General features: G+C 50.3%; 1 protein-coding gene across 15 annotated transcripts in view; it reads right to left on the reverse strand.

Annotated features, from left to right (window-relative positions):
- The window catches only part of KMT2C (lysine methyltransferase 2C), a 1,799,940-nt gene that overhangs the window by 271,707 nt on the left and 1,505,605 nt on the right, over positions 1-22,628 (reverse strand). For 13 of the 15 annotated variants that reach the window (XM_078663231.1, XM_078663229.1, XM_078663237.1 and 10 more), the window contains one exon: positions 10,264-10,405. In XM_078663231.1, the coding sequence (XP_078519357.1) occupies positions 10,264-10,405 (142 nt within the window). The remainder of the gene's footprint in view (positions 1-10,263; positions 10,406-22,628) is intronic. The other 2 variants (XM_078663228.1, XM_078663227.1) reach the window with 1 other exon arrangement.

The following is a 22,628-nucleotide window of genomic DNA, read 5'->3' on the forward strand; positions in this document are numbered from 1 at the left end:
CTGCACTACACTCCCGTTGACAAAGGGGAGGAATGCCTTCAGTGCTAGGCGAATCGCCCGCAGCTCCAACATGTTGATATGGAGCCGGGACTCCGCCGGAGACCAGATGCCTCTGATCTCCGCCTCTCCCAAGTGGCCACCCCAGCCCTGGAGGGACGCGTCCGTCACAACCACGTGCTCCGGTTGGGGAAGGGAGAGGGATCTGCCTCTGACCCAATCGCGGTCCGTAAGCCACCACTGCAACTGTCTCGCAGTGCCCTCCGAGATCAGGACATGGTCGGACAGGTTGCCCTGATGCTGGGCCCACTGAAACTTCAGGTCCCACTGCAGAGCCCGCATCCGCCACCTGGCGTGATGCACCAGAAGGATGCAGGAGGCCATCAGCCCCAGAAGCCGCAGCGTCAACCTGACCGAAATCCGGGACAACGGCTGAAAGATAGGAATCAGAGCCTGAATATCCCGGACCCGCCGTTCCGGAGGATAAACCCGAAACTGCGCCGAGTCGAGAACCGCTCCGATGAAAAGGAGCTTTTGAGAGGGACACAGGTGTGATTTCGGCACATTGATGGAAAACCCCAGCTCGTGCAGGAGGTCTGCCGTCATCTGAAGGTGGTGGACGACTGTTTGGGGCGAGCCCGCCTTCAACAACCAGTCGTCGAGGTAGGGGAAGACTGAAACCCCTAACCGGCGCAGATGAGCTGCGACCACCGCCATCACTTTCGTGAACACCCGTGGGGCGCTGGTAAGGCCGAATGGGAGCACGATAAACTGAAAGTGCTCGTGGCCTACCGTGAACCGCAGGTAACGCCGGTGGGCCGGCAGGACGGGGATGTGAAAATACGCATCCTGCAAGTCCAACGCTACCATCCAGTCTTGTGGGTCTAGAGCAGCCAAGACCTGAGCCAAAGTCAACATCTTGAACTTCTCCTTCCGGAGGAAGCCGTTGACGTCCCGTAGGTCCAAGATAGGACGAAGGCCCCCTTTGTCCTTCTTGGGCACCAGAAAGTAGTGGGAGTAGCAACCACACCCTACTTCTGGCCCAGGAACGCGCTCGATGGCCCCCTTGGCCAAGAGGGCCGTAACTTCCTCCTGCAGAAGTGTCAAGTGGTCCCCCGACACACGGTGGTTCTGCGGTGGCATGGCTGGAGGAGTGGACTCGAAGGGGAGGGAGTAGCCCCTTCGGACGAGCTGCAGCACCCACCTGTCCGATGTAATCGTGCGCCAGTGGGAGTGGTGATGACGAACCCTGCCACCCACTGGCGTCACATGGGCCCGAAAGCTCGGACTAGGAAGATTTGGAGGCTGCAGCGGGGGGAGGTGTGGACTGACCTCGCCGCTGCCCTCTACCGCCACCACGGCGGAAACCACGGCCGCCACCGCGCTGGGGAGCGTTCTGCGGCGCGTGACTGGCAGCACGCGTGGGACCGCCCCTTCCTTGGCCACGAAAGGGGCGAAACGAACCCTGCTGCTGGCGCTGGGTCGAAAGACCCAAGGACTTGGCCGTGACCCTGGAGTCCTTGAAGCGCTCAAGCGCGTTGTCCGCCTTGTCACCGAACAGGCGACTGCCATCGAAAGGCATGTCCATGAGGGCAGTCTGGACATCCGGCGAGAAGTTGGCGGATCTCAGCCAAGCATGGCGACGAATCGCCACCGTCGTGGACATAGCCCGTCCCAGCGAGTCGGTCGTGTCAAGACCACACCTAATCGAATACCTCGCCGCGTCCCGGCCTTCAACCAAGGCCTGGTTGAGCTTGTCCCGCACCTCCTGCGGGCACTGCGGCAGACACTCCGCGACCGTGTCCCACAGAGAGTGGGTGTAGCGGCCCAAGAGGCACCCGGTATTACAAGACCGCAGTCCAGCACTCAAAGACGAAAAGACCTTCTTGCCAAATTGGTCATATCGCTTCGATTCCCGATCGGGCGGAGCCGACGGGAATGCGGACTGGGAAGTGGAGGCCTGGATCACCAGACTCTCCGGGGAGGGATGGGTGGAAAGGAAGGCAGGGTCGTCCGAACACGGACGGTGACGCCTGGCAACGTTCCGGTCAACCGGTGCACCGGAAGCGGGCCTGGACCAGGTGCCCAAAAGGACATCCGTTAGGGCCTCATTAAATGGCAGCAGAGGCTCCTGTGGGCACGACTGCGGCTTAAATACTTCGGTGAGGATGTTAGGTTTCACCTTAGCGACGGGGAGCTCAAGGCGCAAAGCCTTGGCAGCCCTCATCAGGTCCACCGAATAGGCAGCCCCCGCCTCCGACGCCACAGGGGAAGGAGAGACAAACCCAGGGTTGGGCGACTCGTCCAGACCACTGGCCTCACCTAAGTCACCTACCCAGTCCACGTCATACTGGCAGGCTCGTGACAAAGGGTCCTCAGACCCCTCCCAACCCTCTCCATATTCGTCCTCATCACCATAGGACGAGTCGACGATGTAAACCGGCTCCTCGGAGCCAATGGGCCCCAACGGCGCCGGACTCGGCGTCGGACGACGCCGGTCCGACTCCGCGTCAGGAGTCAGAGAGGGATCGGGGGTGGCACCGCGCGGCGCCGGCGACCCGACGCCGGCCGGAACCGACGGCGGAGTCACGGCGCCGCGCGGAGGCGGCACCACGGGTTGCCCCAACGGAATCGGCGCCGGGGAGGCCGGAGGACCAGCCGGCGACGACCCTGAAGGGCCCATCGGCGCCGGGGCCGGAGCCGCCGGCGGCGCCGGAGCACTCGGCGGCGTCGGGGCAGGTGCACCCGAACCGCTCGGGCTCCCAGACGGGACCGACGGGCCCGCAAGCGCCGTAGGCCCCGCCGGAGGAGACATCGCCCTCATAGCCATGAGGAACGCCTCAATCGCCTCGCGCGACGCGCCTTCCCCAGGGACCGACGGGTATGGGGCAGACGGCGTCGGCGACCCACGCGGGGCCGCGGCCACCCGAACCCCCGGCCGCATCACGCGGGCGTCGGGGGGAGTCGGGGGTACGATGATGACGCCCCGACCTCTTGTGACGCTTACCTGATAAACCGGAGGAATGGTGGCGACTCCCGGAGCGCTCATGGCGGCTCCGCGATCGCTCCCTCGACCGCTCCCTCGACCTCCGACCGGACCGGGACCGCTCTCGACGTGGGGCCGACACTCGGAGTTCGAGCAGCTTGCGGGACCGCTCCCGTCTAGCTTTACCTGTCAAGGCCCGGCAGTCGACGCAAGACTCGACGTCGTGGTCCGCGCCCAGACACCGGAGGCAGAGTCGATGGTGGTCGGTGACCGACATCATTCGGTCGCACCCGTCGCAACTCTTAAACCCGGGCATCCTACCGGCACCTTGAAGAAGAGTGAAAGTTAACAAAACTAGGTCAAAAGACCGGAGTACTGCTCTTCGGATCTGCGCTAACTGGCGCGGAAAAAAGAAGAACTGACGTCAGCGCGCGGAGGCGGCGTCTATATACTCCAGCGACGTCATCACGGCGCACGACGCCGACGACGCGGAGCCGCAGGGGACGCCTGCAGACGACGCCTACCGACGCGCAGGGGTACTGCTACGCAAAAGTTTCCGGATCCAGACTGACGCCTGGGGATATTCTAAGGTAAGGAATCTAATACTAACCTGTTTCTTTCAGATCTCTATTGTGCATAAAACTTTATCCCAGTTTCCTTGAAGCTTCCTCTTTTTTAATAATGGCTGACGAAGACGCTGCTGCGCAAGCACAACGTGCAACTGCAGCAAGGGAGGAAGAACAAGAAGGTGAAATAAATAGTTCAGAAAATGTTAGAACTGCCCTTACCTTAAAACTAGCAGACTGTGGAGTCAGACCTAGGGGTGGGACAGTAACATTTGTGATTGAGGCACACAAATAGGTTATATTCCCACAAGCAGATGCACATACAATTACATTTCACTCTTACACTGAAGATGAAACACCAGATGAATACTGTCCATATGAGGACACTGAAAGTCCGCTCACCTACCAGGAGCACATAAACTGGTTTAAAGGTGCCCTCCCCCACACAAAAGAGATGGAGCAACTTGGCCAGTCCTAGCGGCTTCCACACTACATCAAGACATTGACACAATGCCAGTAACAGACTTACGTCGACTTCATAAAGAAAAAATAAAACTTTACCAAAACCTGACACAGTTCATGATGAGAACACTCACACTTCAGCCAGAAAGGGCTATATCAGCAGGACAAATTCAGGCATCTACCACTAAAATAACTCCATAAACTCTAAACACAGTTATGGGTAAAATGCCCACTAGACATGAGCACATGCCATTATAGGTAGCTCAAAAAATATTATAGGCAGTGTTTCTATACACAAGCCCTCAAGAAAAACACAGAATGCTACCAATCTGCTTATCAATAGGGCTAGCTCCCCAGATAGAGGATTGTACCTCTTGGGGTACAGTTTTCGCTGCCATATATACCAGAACTCATGGTATCCCTTCATTAGCAGTAATACCAGATGTATGAAGACAAATACAGAATAAGTATGGAGTAGACACTGCTGTGAACTTAGGGATGAAATTGTTAGGAAATTTCGCCCAGGTTTCAGCTATTATATTAGCAAACATAAAAGGGGAGGCGGCAGCAGCAGTGGCAATACGCCAACGCCTGAGGGATTTCACTCCTTTACAACAGGAACGTGAATTACCTAAAATTATCGAAGACACTTATGCTGAATGCGATAGTTTGGGAGCTAGAGCAACAAAACCTCAACTCAGGGTGGTCCTGATAAAGACAACAACAAGCACATACCTGATTCTTCCAAAAAGAAATGGGATAACAATAATAAAAAAACTAAAGAATAGATAAAGTAGGTAACAATCCAGGGGTAGATCACCTAAACAGAAGCCCGTCCAAAGGAGGTACAACCTTAGGAATCATGATAACATTTAAAAAGCAGGCAGGTATACTGATACACGTTCCTCTCGTTCCTTTCAGGGTTCATCATAAAATCCTGAGAGGGAAGGATGGTCAGATCCCAGACAAGAAGAGAGTACAAAGTCCAGAGACATGCAATGAGCTTTAGACTATACTTCCAAAAAAGAAGAGAAACCAAAATCAAAACCTCAATTTAAAAAGAAGAAAGTAGCAGGTCTTAAAGTTAGACATGCCCAGAATTCTGAGGACTCAACTTCTAAACGGGGAATGGGCTCTGACGATGCTAGATAGCGCAGCAGAAGTAACAATAGCTCACCAGAACCTGATGGAATTTCTAGTGACAGCGGAGTTGAATGAACATATCACGGTGGAGACACCTGATACGAGGGTAAGTGTCCCGCATAAGTTACATTAAATATCACTCCAAATGGAGGGGGACAAACCCAGAAAAATGAAAGTTCTCTTTTGGGAGAACCGGACTCATTGATTTGATTTATGGCTGAAAAAGTTTGTCTGCCTGAAATTGTTATGGAGTGCTCAAAGGGAAAACGGTATTTTTAACAGCTTTTTCTGACCTTGTTCAAATATACTTAAAACGTACATACACGCAGGAGTGGGCGATAGCACTGGCTGCAGCATTATATCGCATGCTGAGTCACCTCACCATAAAATCCCAATAAAAACTACTCTCACTCCACAGAGACAGTACCCAATAAAACAAGAAGCAAAAAACAGGTCAGGGAGATCTTAGATCAAATTAAATACCAGGGTGTAATTGAAACTTGCACCTCTTCTATGAATAATCCTTTGTTTACCGTAATGAAACCTAATAATTCATAGCATCTAGTTTTAGACTACAGACATCTGAACACATGCACTAAAACATTTGCAGGACAGGATACACACAGTGCAGTATTAATGAATAACATTGTGCGGAAAAAAAGTGATTTTTCTTCCAAATATAGCGTCTGAGAGCAGATATTTGACAGCATTCTCAGTGCTCGGTTCTCAGTGCTAATTTTGTCGACTCCCCCAAGGGTATAAGAATAGCCCTGGGTTGTTCTCCGCTTGGATAAAAGAGTTACTTCAGAATTTTAGCTTCAGCTTTGTCCTATGTAGATGATATTTATCTGACGGACGATGTTTTAAAGGATCGCTTGACCAGGGTGAGCAATATTTTGGCGTTCGCCTTCGAGGGCTACAAATTCAACTTAAAAAAATCAAAAATAGCCCACCTCATGCCCTATTTTTGGGATATGAGCTTTCAAGTGAAGGGAAAAGCCTGGCAGTTAGCTTTTTAGAAAAGTGTGCGCTGCTCCAACCTCCTAAATCGTTGAAAAACGTACAATCCATATTGAGATTCTTAAATGTTGGCAGAACTTACATTTTAGATTACGCAGAAAAAGTGAAACCTTTTTACGACCTATTAAGACCTGATTTTTCAGTTAGGCACTGGACACAGGAACACAGATATCCTTTGTTCCTTACAAGCTGACATGATAGCTTCAAAATACCTACACACGTGTAAACATCACAAATTTGGTGACCCGTGTTATAGCACAGGGTATACTTACCTAACCTTTAATGAAGGCGAAATAGCATACAAATCACAAATGTGATTTTTTTTTTAGCTAAATTTGAGGTTTACAGGGGATTCTGGGTAGGAAAACATTGGGGGATGCACTCAAACCACAGTTCCCTGCGCTCTCCGGGGGTCTAGCTTTCAGAAATGTGTGGGTTTGGTAGGTTTCCCAAGAGGAGCGCTGAGCCCGTGGCCAAAAACCGGGTGCCCCCCTTGCAAAACCAGGTATTTTTCTGATAGGTAATTTTGATGTCTCAATACATTTTGGGCCCTTGCCTGTAGTAGGTACTTGGCCCACCCACAAGAGTTAGGTACCATTTTTATCGGGACACTTGGGAACGCTGCGTTGTGGGAGATTTGTGTCAGCCCAGTGATCTCACAACTTACACACCGAAATTTGAGAAAAATTTGAATTTTTCAGCTAAATTTGAGGTTTGCAGGGGATTCTGGGTAGGAAAACATTGGGGGTCCACGCAACCCATACCTTGCTGGACTCCCCCCGGTGTCTAGTTTTCAGAAATGTGTTGGCTTGGTAGTTTCCCCAAGATGGCCGCCGAGCCCGGGGCCAAAAACCCAGGTGACCCCCCTTGCAAAACCAGGTTGTTTTGTGATAGGTAATTTTGATGTCTCCTCAATAAGTTTTGGGCCCTTGCCTGCCGCGGGTACTTGACCGACCCACCCACGTGAGTGAGGCACCATTTTTATCGGGAGACCTGGGGGAATGCTGGGTGGTAGGAAATTTGTGTCGGCCTACTTCAAAGGCAGAAAGTAGTATAAGTATTGGACCTCTGACAACCCCAAATCAGAATACTTCTGGAATGAGGAAATTCTGCCAGGAAGAAGAGCTGTGCTGCCGTCATGAGGGACTACCACTTTCCAGCTTGCTTTGCGGTGTTGGCCTGGCTGCTTTTGTCTTGGGCAGGAAGAAGGACTGGACTTTGCTGTCTGTTTCCTGCCTTACAAGGTTCTCCAAGAGCTTCAGTTGGGTTTGCCTCCGGGACATCAAAAACTTCATCCACATCTTCTAACCGGCAACACGACTCTTCTGCTGCGATTCAAGCGTTGCCAAGTGGTGTCAAAACCAGCCCTGGGCTCTTGGAACCGAGTGGCTGTGCTATAATCTTGTTAGCACAGCTTGTTATTATTGTTTTTTTGTATAAAGGCTATTTTTCGAGTCGGGCTGATTTTCACACTGGACTTGAAAGGTACAATAATCCGCAATCTTTTCAACTATTTTAAGATGCACTTCAAACCTGCGTTTCCCTCTCTGCCACTAGTCTCTTCCAGTACTCCAAAAAGAAAATTACATTTTACTAAAGTTCTAACTCGGCACTGTAACATAGCATAGGTTCACTGTAAATGTGACTGCGGCAACCGGCACACTCTACAGTCCATCCATACGGACTGCGGCCCCCAGCACACACTGCGGCCCCAGCACACTTTACTCTCCATCCGTACAGACTGAGGCCCCCAGCACACACTAGTCCATCCATACGGACTGCGGCCCCCAGCACACTCTGCAGTCCAATGATTATAGAACCGGGTAGTAGTGGTTCCTCATAGGGAAATTCACCGCATATCAAATATTTGTGTATTATTTCCAATCAAATCATGTGCGAATAAATGTTTTTCTTTACAATAATAATAATCTGGTTGAGGTGCTGTATTAGTTTAAACACCCTACTAACAGAAGGTGCAAAGAGCAAATTAGAAAACTTAATCTGCTGTAATATATATATATATATATATAAAAATAATCAAACCTGTTTTTAGCACTCTCTTCAGTAGGTACTCGACCATTAAATCATGAATAAATTCCCAAAAATGTTCTAAGGTCAATGAGCTCTCTTCTCAAGACGGAATCAAATAGCAGAGTCCATTGATTCGTTAATTCAACCGTTGATTTATTCTTCAGTATATCCAGCACAACTCAGTCCAATCCACTCCGCAAAGATTCAGCCCTCAGCTGACACGTGTTTCGTCTATATAAAGGCTTTTTCAAGGCAGTTCAGCAGTAAAATGTCTAGGCACCTCTGGCCTTCAAAATCCACTATCTCGATGTCTTAGATCCACATCCATAAACCCGTAAATGACTTGGACAAGTTTGTCAATGAGTTGGTGCATGAATTCCAACTCCAAATTAAGCGTCCGAGTTTCAATCCCCAAAATAAAGATGTCTGCGCTACAGCATAGTTGCCTCGTTTGCTGTTAAAATAATTTTTTGTAAGTATACAACAGTATAGCCGTCAAAGCGTCATGTTTGAACCACGATCCAGCAAAAGTAATCCTGTAGAGGGGAAGTGCTTGATAAGCCTCCTCAATTAATAAAGTTTCCAAAGTTACCGCGACGAGATTCTGTGCTCTCAAATGCTCTCGGCACGGAATTCACACAGATTTCCTGAGCTCCCTGTGACTGACAGTTTTAGATCATTTGTGGAGAAGGGTTTGGATACATTTTCTTTGGCGGATGTTATTGTTCAGTTCAGATTCCCCCTTTTATTTCTGCATCATGTGCAGGGCTCCCGGTTTTATGGTATTCATTTTTTTAACATTCCTGTCTGTATTTAGCCATATTTATTTTTGGGCCACCTTATTGGTATTTATCCTTATTTTGAGAATAAATGGAGTTGTAAAATTGTATATTTACACATTTATTTTACTGGTAAATATGCACTTTTCTGCCTGTTGGGTTTTAGCAAATTAAACCGCCAAATATAGTAAGGCAACATCCACAGGTAAATATCAGCGTTATAATAGAAATATATGTTAACGTATGCCTGTATTTAGGGAAATCTCAACCTGGTTTTTAACTTCCCATGCTGTCTATCTGCTTAACTATTGTCCTGGAAATCACAAAGATCGCATGGAGAGTCGCCCACATGAAGCACAATTTTCAAAATTTTTCCTCTTGTAAAAATAAATACAGACACTTTGTTTTCTGTCTATATTTAACTGTAAAAATCAGTAAAAACAGAAAATTGGGAGCCTTAATCATGTGTGGTTTTTATCTCTGATGGTTGTGTTTTTTTTTGGCTGTATGACAATCTTATTATTTATTTGGCCTTGTTGTAGGACTCGGTTTGGTAGCCTTGACCCTTCTATTCAAAGATAAGCTTGAAAGGATGAATCGATATGAGACCTTGCTTGCTCTCAAAAAGTCAATTATTGGATATAATGGTTGTTACTTTCATAGATTTAATAGAGAAAGTTCTTGTGTTCTTGCTGCTTCCATAATCTTTTAGTTGAAAATTTTAAACTCTTTCTCAAATATTGAGCGCTTCTCTGTGGGGCTTGGGATCTGCTATTCAGTAAGTACTTTTTAATTTAATGCGTTTGGAATCTCTTGTTTTGTTTTTAATAGTATCCTAAGCATTCATTTAATATAGTTATTAATATTCCAAGAGAGCAGTCTAAGGATTGCCAGGTGGGAAGAAGAAGAGAACGACTGCTCAAATGCTCACTCTTACAAGGTGGATTCTCTTCGGTATTTAGACGTGCTGAGCCCTAAAGAAGGAGCCTCCTGATTGACTTTGAGCTGACTTCCTGAGTTAGGTTTTCAATGGAGTCACTGAAGACTGTCGTGGGGTTACCCGATAAAGCCGCATAAAACAATTAGAAGTACTAATTATCTTATTAATTTTGGTCATGACACTGTTGAAAACAGAGATGCTTACATGGTGATAGAAGAGAATGCTGCAAATCTTCATGCTGCAGACCTAAATGCTACACACGGGAACACTAGAAACATACAACCTAGCAGTTTTTCCTACATCACTCAGTTTGTATACAAGTAAAAACACTAATCTTACCATCGCGTCCTCCCAACATTCCAACCTTGCCAGCAAGTTCTTCTGTAGTCGCAAACCCATTCACCATCTTATGGCAAGACTGTGGAGGTGGAGTTGGAGGCAGGGAAGCGGGTGGTGTCGGTGGATTGCTTAGGTTATTCTGCTATGAAATACAATAATCTTATATTAGCTTTTCAGTTAAATATATATATATATGAGAACTATAAAAAAAAGCATAGTACTTTTGACTTATGAAACCTAGATCAAGGACTGGTTAGAATATATTTTGCTTGGTGATTCCACACTAACATTTGCTGTGGCACAAGAGAACGAATTTAGTCAGTGCACAAATGATGCATGTTGTTAGTGCATTTAACTTTAAGCCTGGCGAATAAGCAAATCAACACTCTATTTTGAATGGCCAAGAGTCTCAAAAAACATAACTATATATACACTGATCTCTGTATCACATGCTAGTTTACTACAGGAGTCATTACCTTTGAAGATGCATCTTTGGATGCAAGCATTGTTATTATGATATTATGTAAATATCAATCCTTATGTAAATACCAATCCTTTATTCAACTGTTTTTCTGAAATTACTTCCGACCGCCAAGAAAAGCACACAGATTTAAAAAGAAATTCTTGTTCCTTATTTGTGAGATTACGCTTGCTTTAAATAGTCCAAGACAAGATTAGTTAAATGCGCCCACAGTATGTCATAATATATTTATAGAATGGAAAAAAAACTGGTAACTTATATTGTGTCTTGCAGACATTGCTTATTCTGAAAGACAGTCACAACCCCAACAATATTGCTGGATAGCTCAGACCTTGGTACTATCATGTGAACAGCTAAGGTGGCACAAAGAAACTCTCAATCCACTACAGTCCCACTGCAATACATCAATGAACATGACTAAACCAGGAATTAACAGTGGGTTTGATAGAATTAATACAACTGCAAAAAACTTTCTACCTCGAAACATACATTTTCCGGACCTATTTGAAGAGAACTGCAATGATACAATCACATTTTTTTTCCAAATCTTTCCTGCTCCTTATCCAATTTACATACCTTGTTACTTAGATCAAGCATCTGACTGATAATGTCCTGCTAAATAAACTGCAACTGATACCTAAAATTATTACCCAACCTAAATGCTGCAACAATCAGTAATAACACTTTAATGTGTGAGAACCAAACATGGAAATAAACACAAAATAATGTACAACAAACCAACCAAAGTAAATGTTGCTCAGATGAAAACATTAGGAGGGATGCTAAATTTGTATGGAAACATTTATCATGCAGAAAACACTGCAGAGGCATTACTTAACCTGAATAATTGGGCCACAACATTTCCAGGAAAGGGGAGCTTAATGTACAACAAAATAGGAGTGAAGAACAAGTTACTTACCTTCAGTAACAATCTTTGTGGTAGATACTCTATCCAAATGGAATACATTGATTCCCAACTTGGGACCTTTTTAGATATTAAAAAATCAAGCCTCTCCACAGAATGGAGAGATGTGAGGGCAGTGAGGAATCAGTGGTTAGAGTATCGATCAGAAATAGAATTACTAAAGGCAAGTAATGTAGTCTTATGATAGATGCTTCTAACCGTAAACTCATCTTAAAATAGATAACATAGCAGTACCTTCCCAGGTGGAGGGTGTGTGGAGGAGACTCAGACCAAAAAAGTCCTGCTCGACTGAGGGGACGAAGTCCATTCCCGTTGGACCTGGCGGTCAAGGGAGTAATGCTTTGTGAATGTATGCAAGGACAAGGCACAAGGAAATAGCAAGAGTAAGAACACTCTCCTCTTTCAGAATCTAGAACTCTCTCAATAGCACCCTGGGAGAGCAACACTTGTACATCTTGTGAGAGGATGGACAGGTGCTCCTTGGAGAATCACTCGGATATGGAGGGTACGATTCAGCGGGCATAAAGAAAGAGTAAGGCATAGCCACGGTGAATAAATTGAGGGACCCATCTGGCTGATATGCTGGATCACCCCCCTGGAAGGAAGTGCTGAATCGTAACCCCCACAGGATGAGGATGTCTCTTTAAAGGCAAACTATAGCACCTGTTACCACAGGCACTAGGAAGACTGGTGCCCCTGCTGACCTATGCATTGCCTGCCAGACACATGTCCTGACCTCAAAACGAATGGGGTCATTGCTGCAGTTGTTAGTGAGACTGATGTTGCTTCTACGCTATCCCATGGAGTACCCTCTGACTTTTCTGAACTGATGAAGTTACTTGGCAGGATTCAATAGATCAATGGAGAGCACTTGGGCTCCATTATCATTGATGCGTTCCAAAGATGAATTGACTTTTTCATCAAACGGAATTATATAGGAGAGAGGCTTGTACACCACAAAATCCTGTGAAACACATCCAAGTGTGTTGGCAGGGCAGAATTCTGGTGCCAACCGCCCTTCCCAGGCAACTCTGGTGCCAACTGCTTTTTCCAGGCAACCAGTAGCGTCTAGGCTGGCATGAATCACATATTTGGCTGTATCTTGTCCATCAGGAATTGTCTGAGCTAGAGAGGCCCTAAGGTCTTCCGAGACAGCGGACAAGATTTTGCTGGTCGTGTTCCAGAGGGAGTGTGTGTAGCGGCCTAATAAACAAACAGCAATGACCAAATTCAATGCAAAACCAGCAGAAGAGAACATATAACCAACAGTCTCAATTCTCTTAAGACGCTCTATCCAGAGGAGCCTTGGGGAATGAGCTGAGGTTCACCTTGCGGATTGTAACCTAAACCACTAGGCTCTCTAGAGTAGTGTGTCAGTTGAGAAAATAAGGATCACCAGGAGCTGGTCTATGATGCATGGCCACCTACTTATTCACCAGTGTGCAGGAACAGGGCTTTGACCAAGCACCCATCAACGACTATCTTGTTAAAGGAGAGCATGTACTCCACTTGGCTAGCCAAGGCTGCAAAATTTCAGTAAGGATGATTATTTTGGTCTCTACTGTGGACAGCGGAAATCCAAAACCTCACAACTTCTTTATAATACTACTGCAAATGATGCAGTGTGTTCCATAGGTGGGCCAAATGGTGAGGTAAACCCTGTTTCAGGGGAGGTGTCAAGCCCACAGCTCTTTTGTAAGTTCAAGTAAAATCTGTATAGTGAGGAGGGAATAAAACCATCATCCTCCCTACCATCGCCATTTCCCTCTTGAGGTGTACCTTGTTCCGAGTCGGAACCAAAAAGATAATGGAACCTCGGATGAAGTTTCCTCCCTGGTAGAAAGGAAATCAAAAAAGGGGAAGGAAGAGGTGGTGCTGTGTGGCACCAAGGTGGGCACGTCCTCCTCTTGCGAAAGTAACAGTAATCAGAAAGGTCCACCTCTAAGAGGATCGGTGTGTATCCTGTTGTCTATGGAATACACACAATGTGTTAAAATACCCCTCACACACCAAAAGGGCCCTTGGTGTCATGCTTCATCATCGGGGTCTTCCCGCCCGGCTGCCGGACGGGGCAGTGCTGCGACATCGACTACGCTGGAGCACCTTTAAATGTGGGTGCTATGTGAGTGAATTTGAGTGAGTGTCAGTGGGGTCAGGGGTGATGAAAGGTGATGTTAAAAAATACCTGTCCTGGTGATAGAAAAAACTATTTAATAAACACTGGCTGGTATTATTAAAAAAAGTGGTGTCGGAAAGGATAAGCGGGTTAATGGGCTTACTTTCCTGTGCGGGTCAACATGTTTCGGGGCGCCATGCCCCTTCGTCAGGACCGGGGACAGATCCCCCTGTCACTCACTAATGTTTCTCCACAATAAAGTGTATGTACAAAGAAGTGTGGTGGTGATCTTATTTATCAATGTGTATAAATATACAGTTTATATTAATACACTTCCCTTGCTAATGCTAAGATACTGATGTAGTATGCCTAAAAGACAAGAGCACAGTATTATTAATGCGCGGATCCCACAGCGCTAATCTCTGTATTGCCTGTAAGGAGAAAAAGGACAAACATACATATAGCAGTAGTCTTGTGCTAGGGAACCCGAGAAGGGAATCCATAATTTTCATAGTTATTAAGGTGTTAGATACTACACAGTTAAGCACACACATAATTGAGCTCACACATTGTTTACATGTCCAGTACAGTAAATTCAAAAGGGGAGATACTGCACTTATTTTAAAAGATACATACTTAGCAAGGTGAGGAACAATGCCCCATGAGCCAACTCTAGAGCGAAGGGTATTTGAGGGTCCAACTGCAGGTGAGACAAAGATGGGAAAAAAAGAAGAAAAATGGGGGGGGTTTCTGGTCCCAGTATTCTGATGGTAAGTAACTTAAAAGTGTGGTAGTGAAACCACATAAGCCACTGTCTTTTAGTCTTCCCCATTCGGCTATGCCGTACTTACTCAACCCCCAGCCTCGTTGTGCTTCCTCCTCCGTCCGTGGCTTCCGTGATAGTGAGGATGGAAGTTTGGGCGGGTGTTTTTATAGTGGTGTTAATAGGTAAATCAGGGCTGGTCTAATTAGTTAAGGGCTTCTGACTCCGGACAGCTGTGCCAGAAAGGAAGGGTGCTTGGGTCTGGTTAGTGCGGTGGCCATTGTTAACTAGTCACCGATCTTTTTTATTTTGTTAGCACAGGGAATGGTGGTTAGTTCCGAAGTTCCCTGTGACTAATCGCCATGTAGATATCTCTTTTAGGTTAAGTTAAAGTGGTTAGGGAGGTAAAAATCACCGTCTTGGTCCAACCGCTGTCTGGTGCCTAATGCGCATGGGCGGAAGAGTGTTTCCAGGCCGCGCATGCGTGGTGGAATGTGATCGGTCCGACCATGCGCGGTGGAAAGGGTAAACACTACGCATGTGGAGAAACATTAGTGAGTGACAGGGGGATCTATCCCCGGTCCTGACGAAGGGGCATGGCGCCCCGAAACATGTTGACCCGCACAGGAAATTAAGCCCATTAACCCGCTTATCCTTTCCGACACCACTTTTTTTAATAATACCAGCCAGTGTTTATTAAATAGTTTTTTCTATCACCAGGCCAGGTATTTTTTAACATCACCTTTCATCACCCCTGACCCCACTGACACTCACTCCAATTCACTCACATAGCACCCACATTTAAAGGTGCTCCAGCGTAGTCGCTTGTCGCAGCACTGCCCCGTCCGGCAGCCGGGCGGGAAGACCCCGATGATGAAGCATGACACCAAGGGCCCTTTTGGTGTGTGAGGGGTATTTTAACACTGTGTGTATTCCATAGACAACAGGATACACACCGATCCTCTTAGAGGTGGACCTTTCTGATTACTGTTCCTCCCTGGTAGAGGCACTAGTTAAAAGTCAAACTGTATGATGACGAGTGGCGTTTTTGGAATCTCACAGAGACAAAAGTCAGGCTTGGGCTGAAGTCAGTTTGATTTTGGGCATCTGAATCAGCACCGGTTCCTTATCTAGCACTGGTGCTGGTGTGGCCAACGAATGGCCAAGAGCAGGCATTGGAGGCAATATGTGCGTCTGTACTAGAGTCACTAAATGGCCTGAAGTGGGACTCAACTGGATGCCTCTGTGGTTTCTTGGGGACTGAAGGTCACCAGAAGGAGGAGAAAGTGCATCAAAAATCTGGAGCACGCCCTTCTTCAAGGCATCAATGTGCTGTGATGATGTGGATGCCCGAGAAATTTGAGCGTATCTGAATAACAGACCACAGTGCACACCTGGGGTCCTGAAGGGTGACCAATTGACACTGTGAATTCCTTCACGGTTTGCTTTTTGTGCTTGGACTTTGATTTGGAATTACAGGAGGCAGATCTCTTGCAGAAATGGCTTCGGGAGTGAGATTAAGTCTCTACCCAAGACTTGGAGCAGGACTTACACGAGGGCTGCGACAGGTGTTTGGCGATGTACAGCTTTGCTTCTCGGTCCTGGATCGTCTTCAGGTGCATAAGAACAAGTTACTTACCTTCGGTAACGATATATCTGTAAGAAACAGTAGTTAATATTAGATTCCTTACCTTAGAATATCCCCAGGCGTCAGTCTGGATCCGGAAACTTTTGCGTAGCAGTACCCCTGCGCGTCAGTAGGCGTCGTCTGCAGGCGTCCCCTGCGGCTCCGCGTCGTCGGCGTCGTGCGCCGTGATGACGTCGCTGGAGTATATAGACGCCGCCTCCGCGCGCTGACGTCAGTTCTTTGCACACAGCTTTTCCGCGCCAGAACACGCAGAGCCATGTGAGAACTAACACTGGTGCCATTTGAAACTAGGGCCCTGAAAGGGATGTCCTTAACCCTAGGTATCAGTTCGCAGAACGGGGAGGACGGGTGGGGCGGTAAGGAATCTAATACTAACTACTGTTTCTTACAGATATATCGTTACCGAAGGTAAGTAACTTGTTCATCTGAAAGAAACAGGTTAGTATTAGATTCCTTACCTTAGAATAGATACCCCAGCAATACCAACCCCGGAGGTGGGTCTGCGAACCAATACAACCTACACCAGAAAGTCCTGGAGGACCGAACGGCCAAAGAAGCCGTCCCTCCGGACTTGACTGTCCAGGCAGTAGTGCCTCGCAAAGGTGTGCAGCGAGGCCCACGTAGCCGCCTGGCAAATGTCCTGCAAGGGGACTCCCCGGCCCAGGGCAGTAGAAGCCGCCGTAGCCCGAGTGGAATGGGCCCTCAGCCCAACAGGAGGCTCCTTCCGAGCCAAAGAGTAGCATGCTTTGATGCACAGGACGACCCACCGAGAGATGGTCCGCTTCTGTACCGCCCTTCCCTTCTTCTCACCCACGTAGCCAACAAACAGTTGGTCATCCACCCGGAACTGGCGTGTGCGATCCATGTAAAATGAAAGCGCACGTTTTGGGTCCAGACGATGGAGCCGCTCTTCATCCTTCGAAGGATGCAGAGGCGGGAAGAAGGAGGGCAAGGTGATGGACTGCCCAATGTGAAAAGCAGAGACTACCTTGGGCAGGAAAGAAGGTCTAGTCCGAAGAACCACCTTGTCAGGATGAACAGACAAGAAAGGAGGTTTAACAGAAAGAGCCTGGAGCTCACTCACTCTCCTGGCAGAGGTGATGGCCACCAGGAAGGCCGTCTTTAAAGTGAGAAGACGGAGAGGACAGGAATGAAGGGGCTCAAAGGGAGCGCACATCAGGAAAGTCAGAACCAGGTTCAAGTCCCACTGAGGCATCACGAACGGAGTTGGAGGATACATGTGCGTGATGCCCTTCAAGAATCTTAACACAATAGGGGACTTGAATAAAGATGGCTGATCAGGTAGCCTCAAGAAGGCGGAAAGGGCAGAAAGATAGCCCTTGATAGTGCCCAGAGCAGAGCCCTGCTGGGCAAGGGAAAGAAGGAAGAGGAGAACCTCAGACAGAGGGGCAGAAAGGGGATCCACAGCCTTTGCTGTGCACCATGCCACAAATCTGTTCCACCGGCAGGCGTATACCGACTTTGTGGAGGGACGCCTGGCTGCCAGAATTACATCACAGACTTCAGGAGGCAAGTCAAATGGCCTCAACTGTCGCCGCTCAATCTCCAAGCATGGTGGTGGAGACTGGACAGGTTCGGGTGGAGGACCGTCCCCTGCTGCTGCGACAGAAGGTCCTCCTGAAGGGGCAGGCGGATCGAGGGACCGACTGTCATGCTGAGTAGCTCGGGATACCAGTATCTTCGAGCCCAGTCCGGAGCCACAAGGATAACTTGGGCCCGGTCGCGCCTGATCTTCTTCAGCACTCTGGGCAGAAGTGGTATAGGCGGAAAGGCGTACAACAGACCGCAACTCCACTCGCGCCGAAAGGCGTCGCCGAGCGAGTGCCGTCTTGGAAACTCCAACGCGCAGAACTGATGACATTGCGCGTTCTCTTCTGTGGCGAATAGATCTAACCAAGGCTCTCCCCATTGCTGAAAGAGGCCTCTCGCCACGTCCGAGTTCAGACGCCATTCGTGATCCACCGAGCACCGACGGCTGAGTTCGTCCGCCCTGGCGTTCAGAGAACCTGCCAGGTGTTGAACCGTCAGAGTCACGCCCTGACGTTCCAGCCATTGCCAGAGACGCAGAGCCTCCTGGCAAAGGGTCCACGACCCCACACCGCCCTGTTTGTTGCAGTACCACATGGCGGTGGTGTTGTCCATGAACACCTGCACTACACTCCCGTTGACAAAGGGGAGGAATGCCTTCAGTGCTAGGCGAATCGCCCGCAGCTCCAACAGGTTGATATGGAGCCGGGATTCCGCCGGAGACCAGATGCCTCTGATCTCCGCCTCTCCCAAGTGGCCACCCCAGCCCTGGAGGGACGCGTCCGTCACAACCACGTGCTCCGGTTGGGGAAGGGAGAGGGATCTGCCTCTGACCCAATCGCGGTCCGTAAGCCACCACTGCAACTGTCTCGCAGTGCCCTCCGAGATCAGGACATGGTCGGATAGGTTGCCCTGATGCTGGGCCCACTGAAACTTCAGGTCCCACTGCAGAGCCCGCATCCGCCACCTGGCGTGATGCACCAGTAGGATGCAGGAGGCCATCAGCCCCAGAAGCCGCAGCGTCAACCTGACCGAAACCCGGGATAACGGCTGAAAGATGGGAATCAGAGCCTGAATATCCCGGACCCGCCGTTCCGGAGGATAAACCCGAAACTGCGCCGAGTCGAGAACCGCTCCGATGAAAAGGAGCTTTTGAGAGGGACACAGGTGTGATTTCGGCACATTGATGGAAAACCCCAGCTCGTGCAGGAGGTCTGCCGTCATCTGAAGGTGGCGGACGACTGTTTGGGGCGAGCCCGCCTTCAACAACCAGTCGTCGAGGTAGGGGAAGACTGAAACCCCTAACCGGCGCAGATGAGCTGCGACCACCGCCATCACTTTCGTGAACACCCGTGGGGCGCTGGTAAGGCCGAATGGGAGCACGATAAACTGAAAGTGCTCCTGGCCTACCGTGAACCGCAGGTAACGCCGGTGGGCCGACAGGACGGGGATGTGAAAATACGCATCCTGCAAGTCCAACGCTACCATCCAGTCTTGTGGGTCTAGAGCAGCCAAGACCTGAGCCAAAGTCAACATCTTGAACTTCTCCTTCCGGAGGAAGCCGTTGACGTTCCGTAGGTCCAAGATAGGACGCAGGCCTCCTTTGTCCTTCTTGGGCACCAGAAAGTAGTGGGAGTAGCAACCACACCCTACTTCTGGCCCAGGAACGCGCTCGATGGCCCCCTTGGCCAAGAGGGCCGTAACTTCCTCCTGCAGAAGTGCCAAGTGGTCCCCCGACACACGGTGGTTCTGCGGTGGCATGGCTGGAGGAGTGGACTCGAAGGGGAGGGAGTAGCCCCTTCGGACGAGCTGCAGCACCCACCTGTCCGATGTAATCGCGCGCCAGCGGGAGTGGTGATGGCGAACCCTGCCACCCACTGGCGTCACGTGAGCCCGAAAGCTCGGACTAGGAAGGCTTGGATGCAGCAGCGGGGGGAGGTGTGGACTGACCTCGCCGCTGCCCTCTACCGCCACCACGGCGGAAACCACGGCCGCCACCGCGCTGGGGAGCGTTCTGCGGCGCGTGGCTGGCAGCACGTGTGGGACCGCCCCTTCCTTGGCCACGAAAGGGGCGAAACGAACCCGTCTGCTGGCGCTGGGTCGAAAGACCCAAGGACTTGGCCGTGACCCTGGAGTCCTTGAAGCGCTCCAGCGCGTGGTCCGCCTTGTCACCAAACAGGCGACTGCCATCAAATGGCATGTCCATGAGGGCATTCTGTACGTCCGGTGAGAAGTTGGCAGATCTCAGCCAAGCATGGCGCCGAATCGCCACAGTCGTGGACATAGCCCGTCCCAGCGAGTCGGTCGTGTCAAGACCACACCGGATCGAGTACCTCGCCGCATCCCGGCCCTCAACCAAAGCCTGGTTGAGTTTGTCCCGCACATCCTGCGGGCACTGCGGCAAACACTCCGCGACCGTATCCCACAGGGAGTGGGTGTAGCGGCCCAAGAGGCATGCGGTATTACAAGACCGCAGTCCAGCGCTCAAAGAGGAAAAGACCTTTTTCCCAAATTGGTCATACCGCTTTGACTCCCGATCGGGCGGGGCCGATGGAAATGCGGACTGCGAAGTGGAGGCCTGGATCACCAGACTCTCCGGGGAGGGATGGGTGGAGAGGAAGGCAGGGTCGTCCGAGCACGGACGGTGACGCCTGGCAACGTTCCGGTCAACCGGTGCACCGGAAGCGGGCCTAGATCAGGTGCCCAAAAGGACATCCGTCAGAGCCTCATTAAATGGCAGCAGAGGCTCCTGAGGGCATGACTGCGGTTTAAACACTTCCGTCAGAATGTTTGGCTTGACCTTAGCGACGGGGAGCTCAAGGCCCAAGGTCTTGGCAGCCCTCAGCAGGACCACCGAATAGGCAGCTCCCGCCTCAGACGCCACAGGGGTCGGGGAGACAAACCCAGGGTTGGGCGACTCGTCCAGACCACTGGCATCACCCAGGTCACCTACCCAGTCCACATCATACTGGCAGGCACGGGATAAAGGGTCCTCAGACCCCTCCCAACCCTCTCCATACTCGTCCTCATCGCCGTATTCGGGGTCGACGATATAGACGTCGGGGTCAATGGGCCCCATCGGCGCCGGATCCGGCGTCGGACGACGCCGGTCCGACTCCGTGTCAGGAGTCAGAGGGGGGATGGGGGTGGCGCCCTGCGGCGCCGGCGCCGGGGACCCGACGCCGGCCGGAACCGACGGCGGAGTCACTGCGCCGCGCGGAGGCGGTACCACGGGCTGGCCCAAAGGAACCGACGCCGGAGAGGCCGGTAGACCAGCCGGCGACGAACCTGAGGGGCCCAGCGGCGCCGGGGCCGGAGCCACCGGCGGCGTCGAGGCAGGAGCACCCGAACCGCTCGGGCCCCCAGACGGGACCGACGGGCCCGCAGGCGCCGTAGGCCCCGCCGGAGGAGACCTCGCCCTCATAGCCATGAGGAATGCCTCAATCTCCCCGCGCGACGCGCCTTCCCCAGGGACCGACGGGTATGGGGCAGACGGCGTCGGCGACCCACGCGGGGCCGCGGGCCACCCGAACCCCCGGCCGCATCACGCGGGCGTCGGGGGAGTCGGGGGTGCGATGACGACGCCCGACTTCTTACGCTTACCTGACGACCCGGAGGAATGGTGGCGACTCCCGGAGCGCTCATGGCGGCTCCGCGATCGTTCCCTCGACCGCTCCCTCGACCTCCGACCGGACCGGGACCGCTCTCGACGCGGGGCCGACACTCGGAGCTCGAGAAGCTTGCGGGACCGCTCCCGCCTAGCTTTACCAGTCAAGGCCCGACAGTCGACGCAGGACTCCACGTCGTGGTCCGCGCACAGACACCGGAGGCAGAGTCGATGGTGGTCGGTGACCGACATCATGCGGTCGCAATTGTCGCAACTCTTGAAACCGGGCATCCTACCGGCACCGTAGAAGATTTATTCACAAAAAACTTGGTCAAAAGACCGGAGTACTGCTCTTCGGATCTGCGCTAACTGGCGCGGAAAAAAGAAGAACTGACGTCAGCGCGCGGAGGCGGCGTCTATATACTCCAGCGACGTCATCACGGCGCACGACGCCGACGACGCGGAGCCGCAGGGGACGCCTGCAGACGACGCCTACCGACGCGCAGGGGTACTGCTACGCAAAAGTTTCCGGATCCAGACTGACGCCTGGGGATATTCTAAGGTAAGGAATCTAATACTAACCTGTTTCTTTCAGATAGGCACATTTATCAGACTTCGACTCATGTCTTGAGACCAGACACCATAGACCCACCTTGTGTGGGTCCGTTGCCAATATTTGTTTCCTGTAGTTGCACCATGGTTTCAAACCTGTAGTTTTAGGAGGGGACATCCTTCCTTAGAACACTGGATTTGAGTTTTGGAAGATGTTGGAAAACTGACATGTTTGGGAGTGGAGCTCTGGATATGCATTGCATGGTGCAGAAGAAAGGACATTACATCAGCTTGTAGGGGTCACGCTTATATATAGCTCTTGTCTGGCACTTCTGGGGCTGCAAGTAGCCAATGCTGAGCAACACTGCACCATCTAGTGGTGCGCTGGAGCTTTACTGGAAAAAAGTTTACAGATCTAGTCTGGCACTTGGGGAGTATTCGAAGGTGAGTAATCTGCAGTTGAATGTATCCATCAGAAAGATAAATACATGAAAAGATGTTTGAATCCCACCACTAAAATTCAAACAGTAACACTATCCCTGCTGGGGGCATAAATGCTTTGCACCAAGTGGGCAAAGCCGCAGTCCTTCTGAACCTCTTGGAGTTCCGGTTGCTTCCACAAGTGAGGAGACATGCTCTACACTTATGAATTTGCCATAAGCTCGACACCCAAAAGCCAGAAGGTGCTCCGAAATCCACACACACAATGGCATCTCATCTTTAAG

This window comes from Lissotriton helveticus, chromosome 10 (assembly GCF_964261635.1).
Source record: "Lissotriton helveticus chromosome 10, aLisHel1.1, whole genome shotgun sequence".
NCBI classification, from domain to species: Eukaryota; Metazoa; Chordata; class Amphibia; order Caudata; family Salamandridae; genus Lissotriton; species Lissotriton helveticus.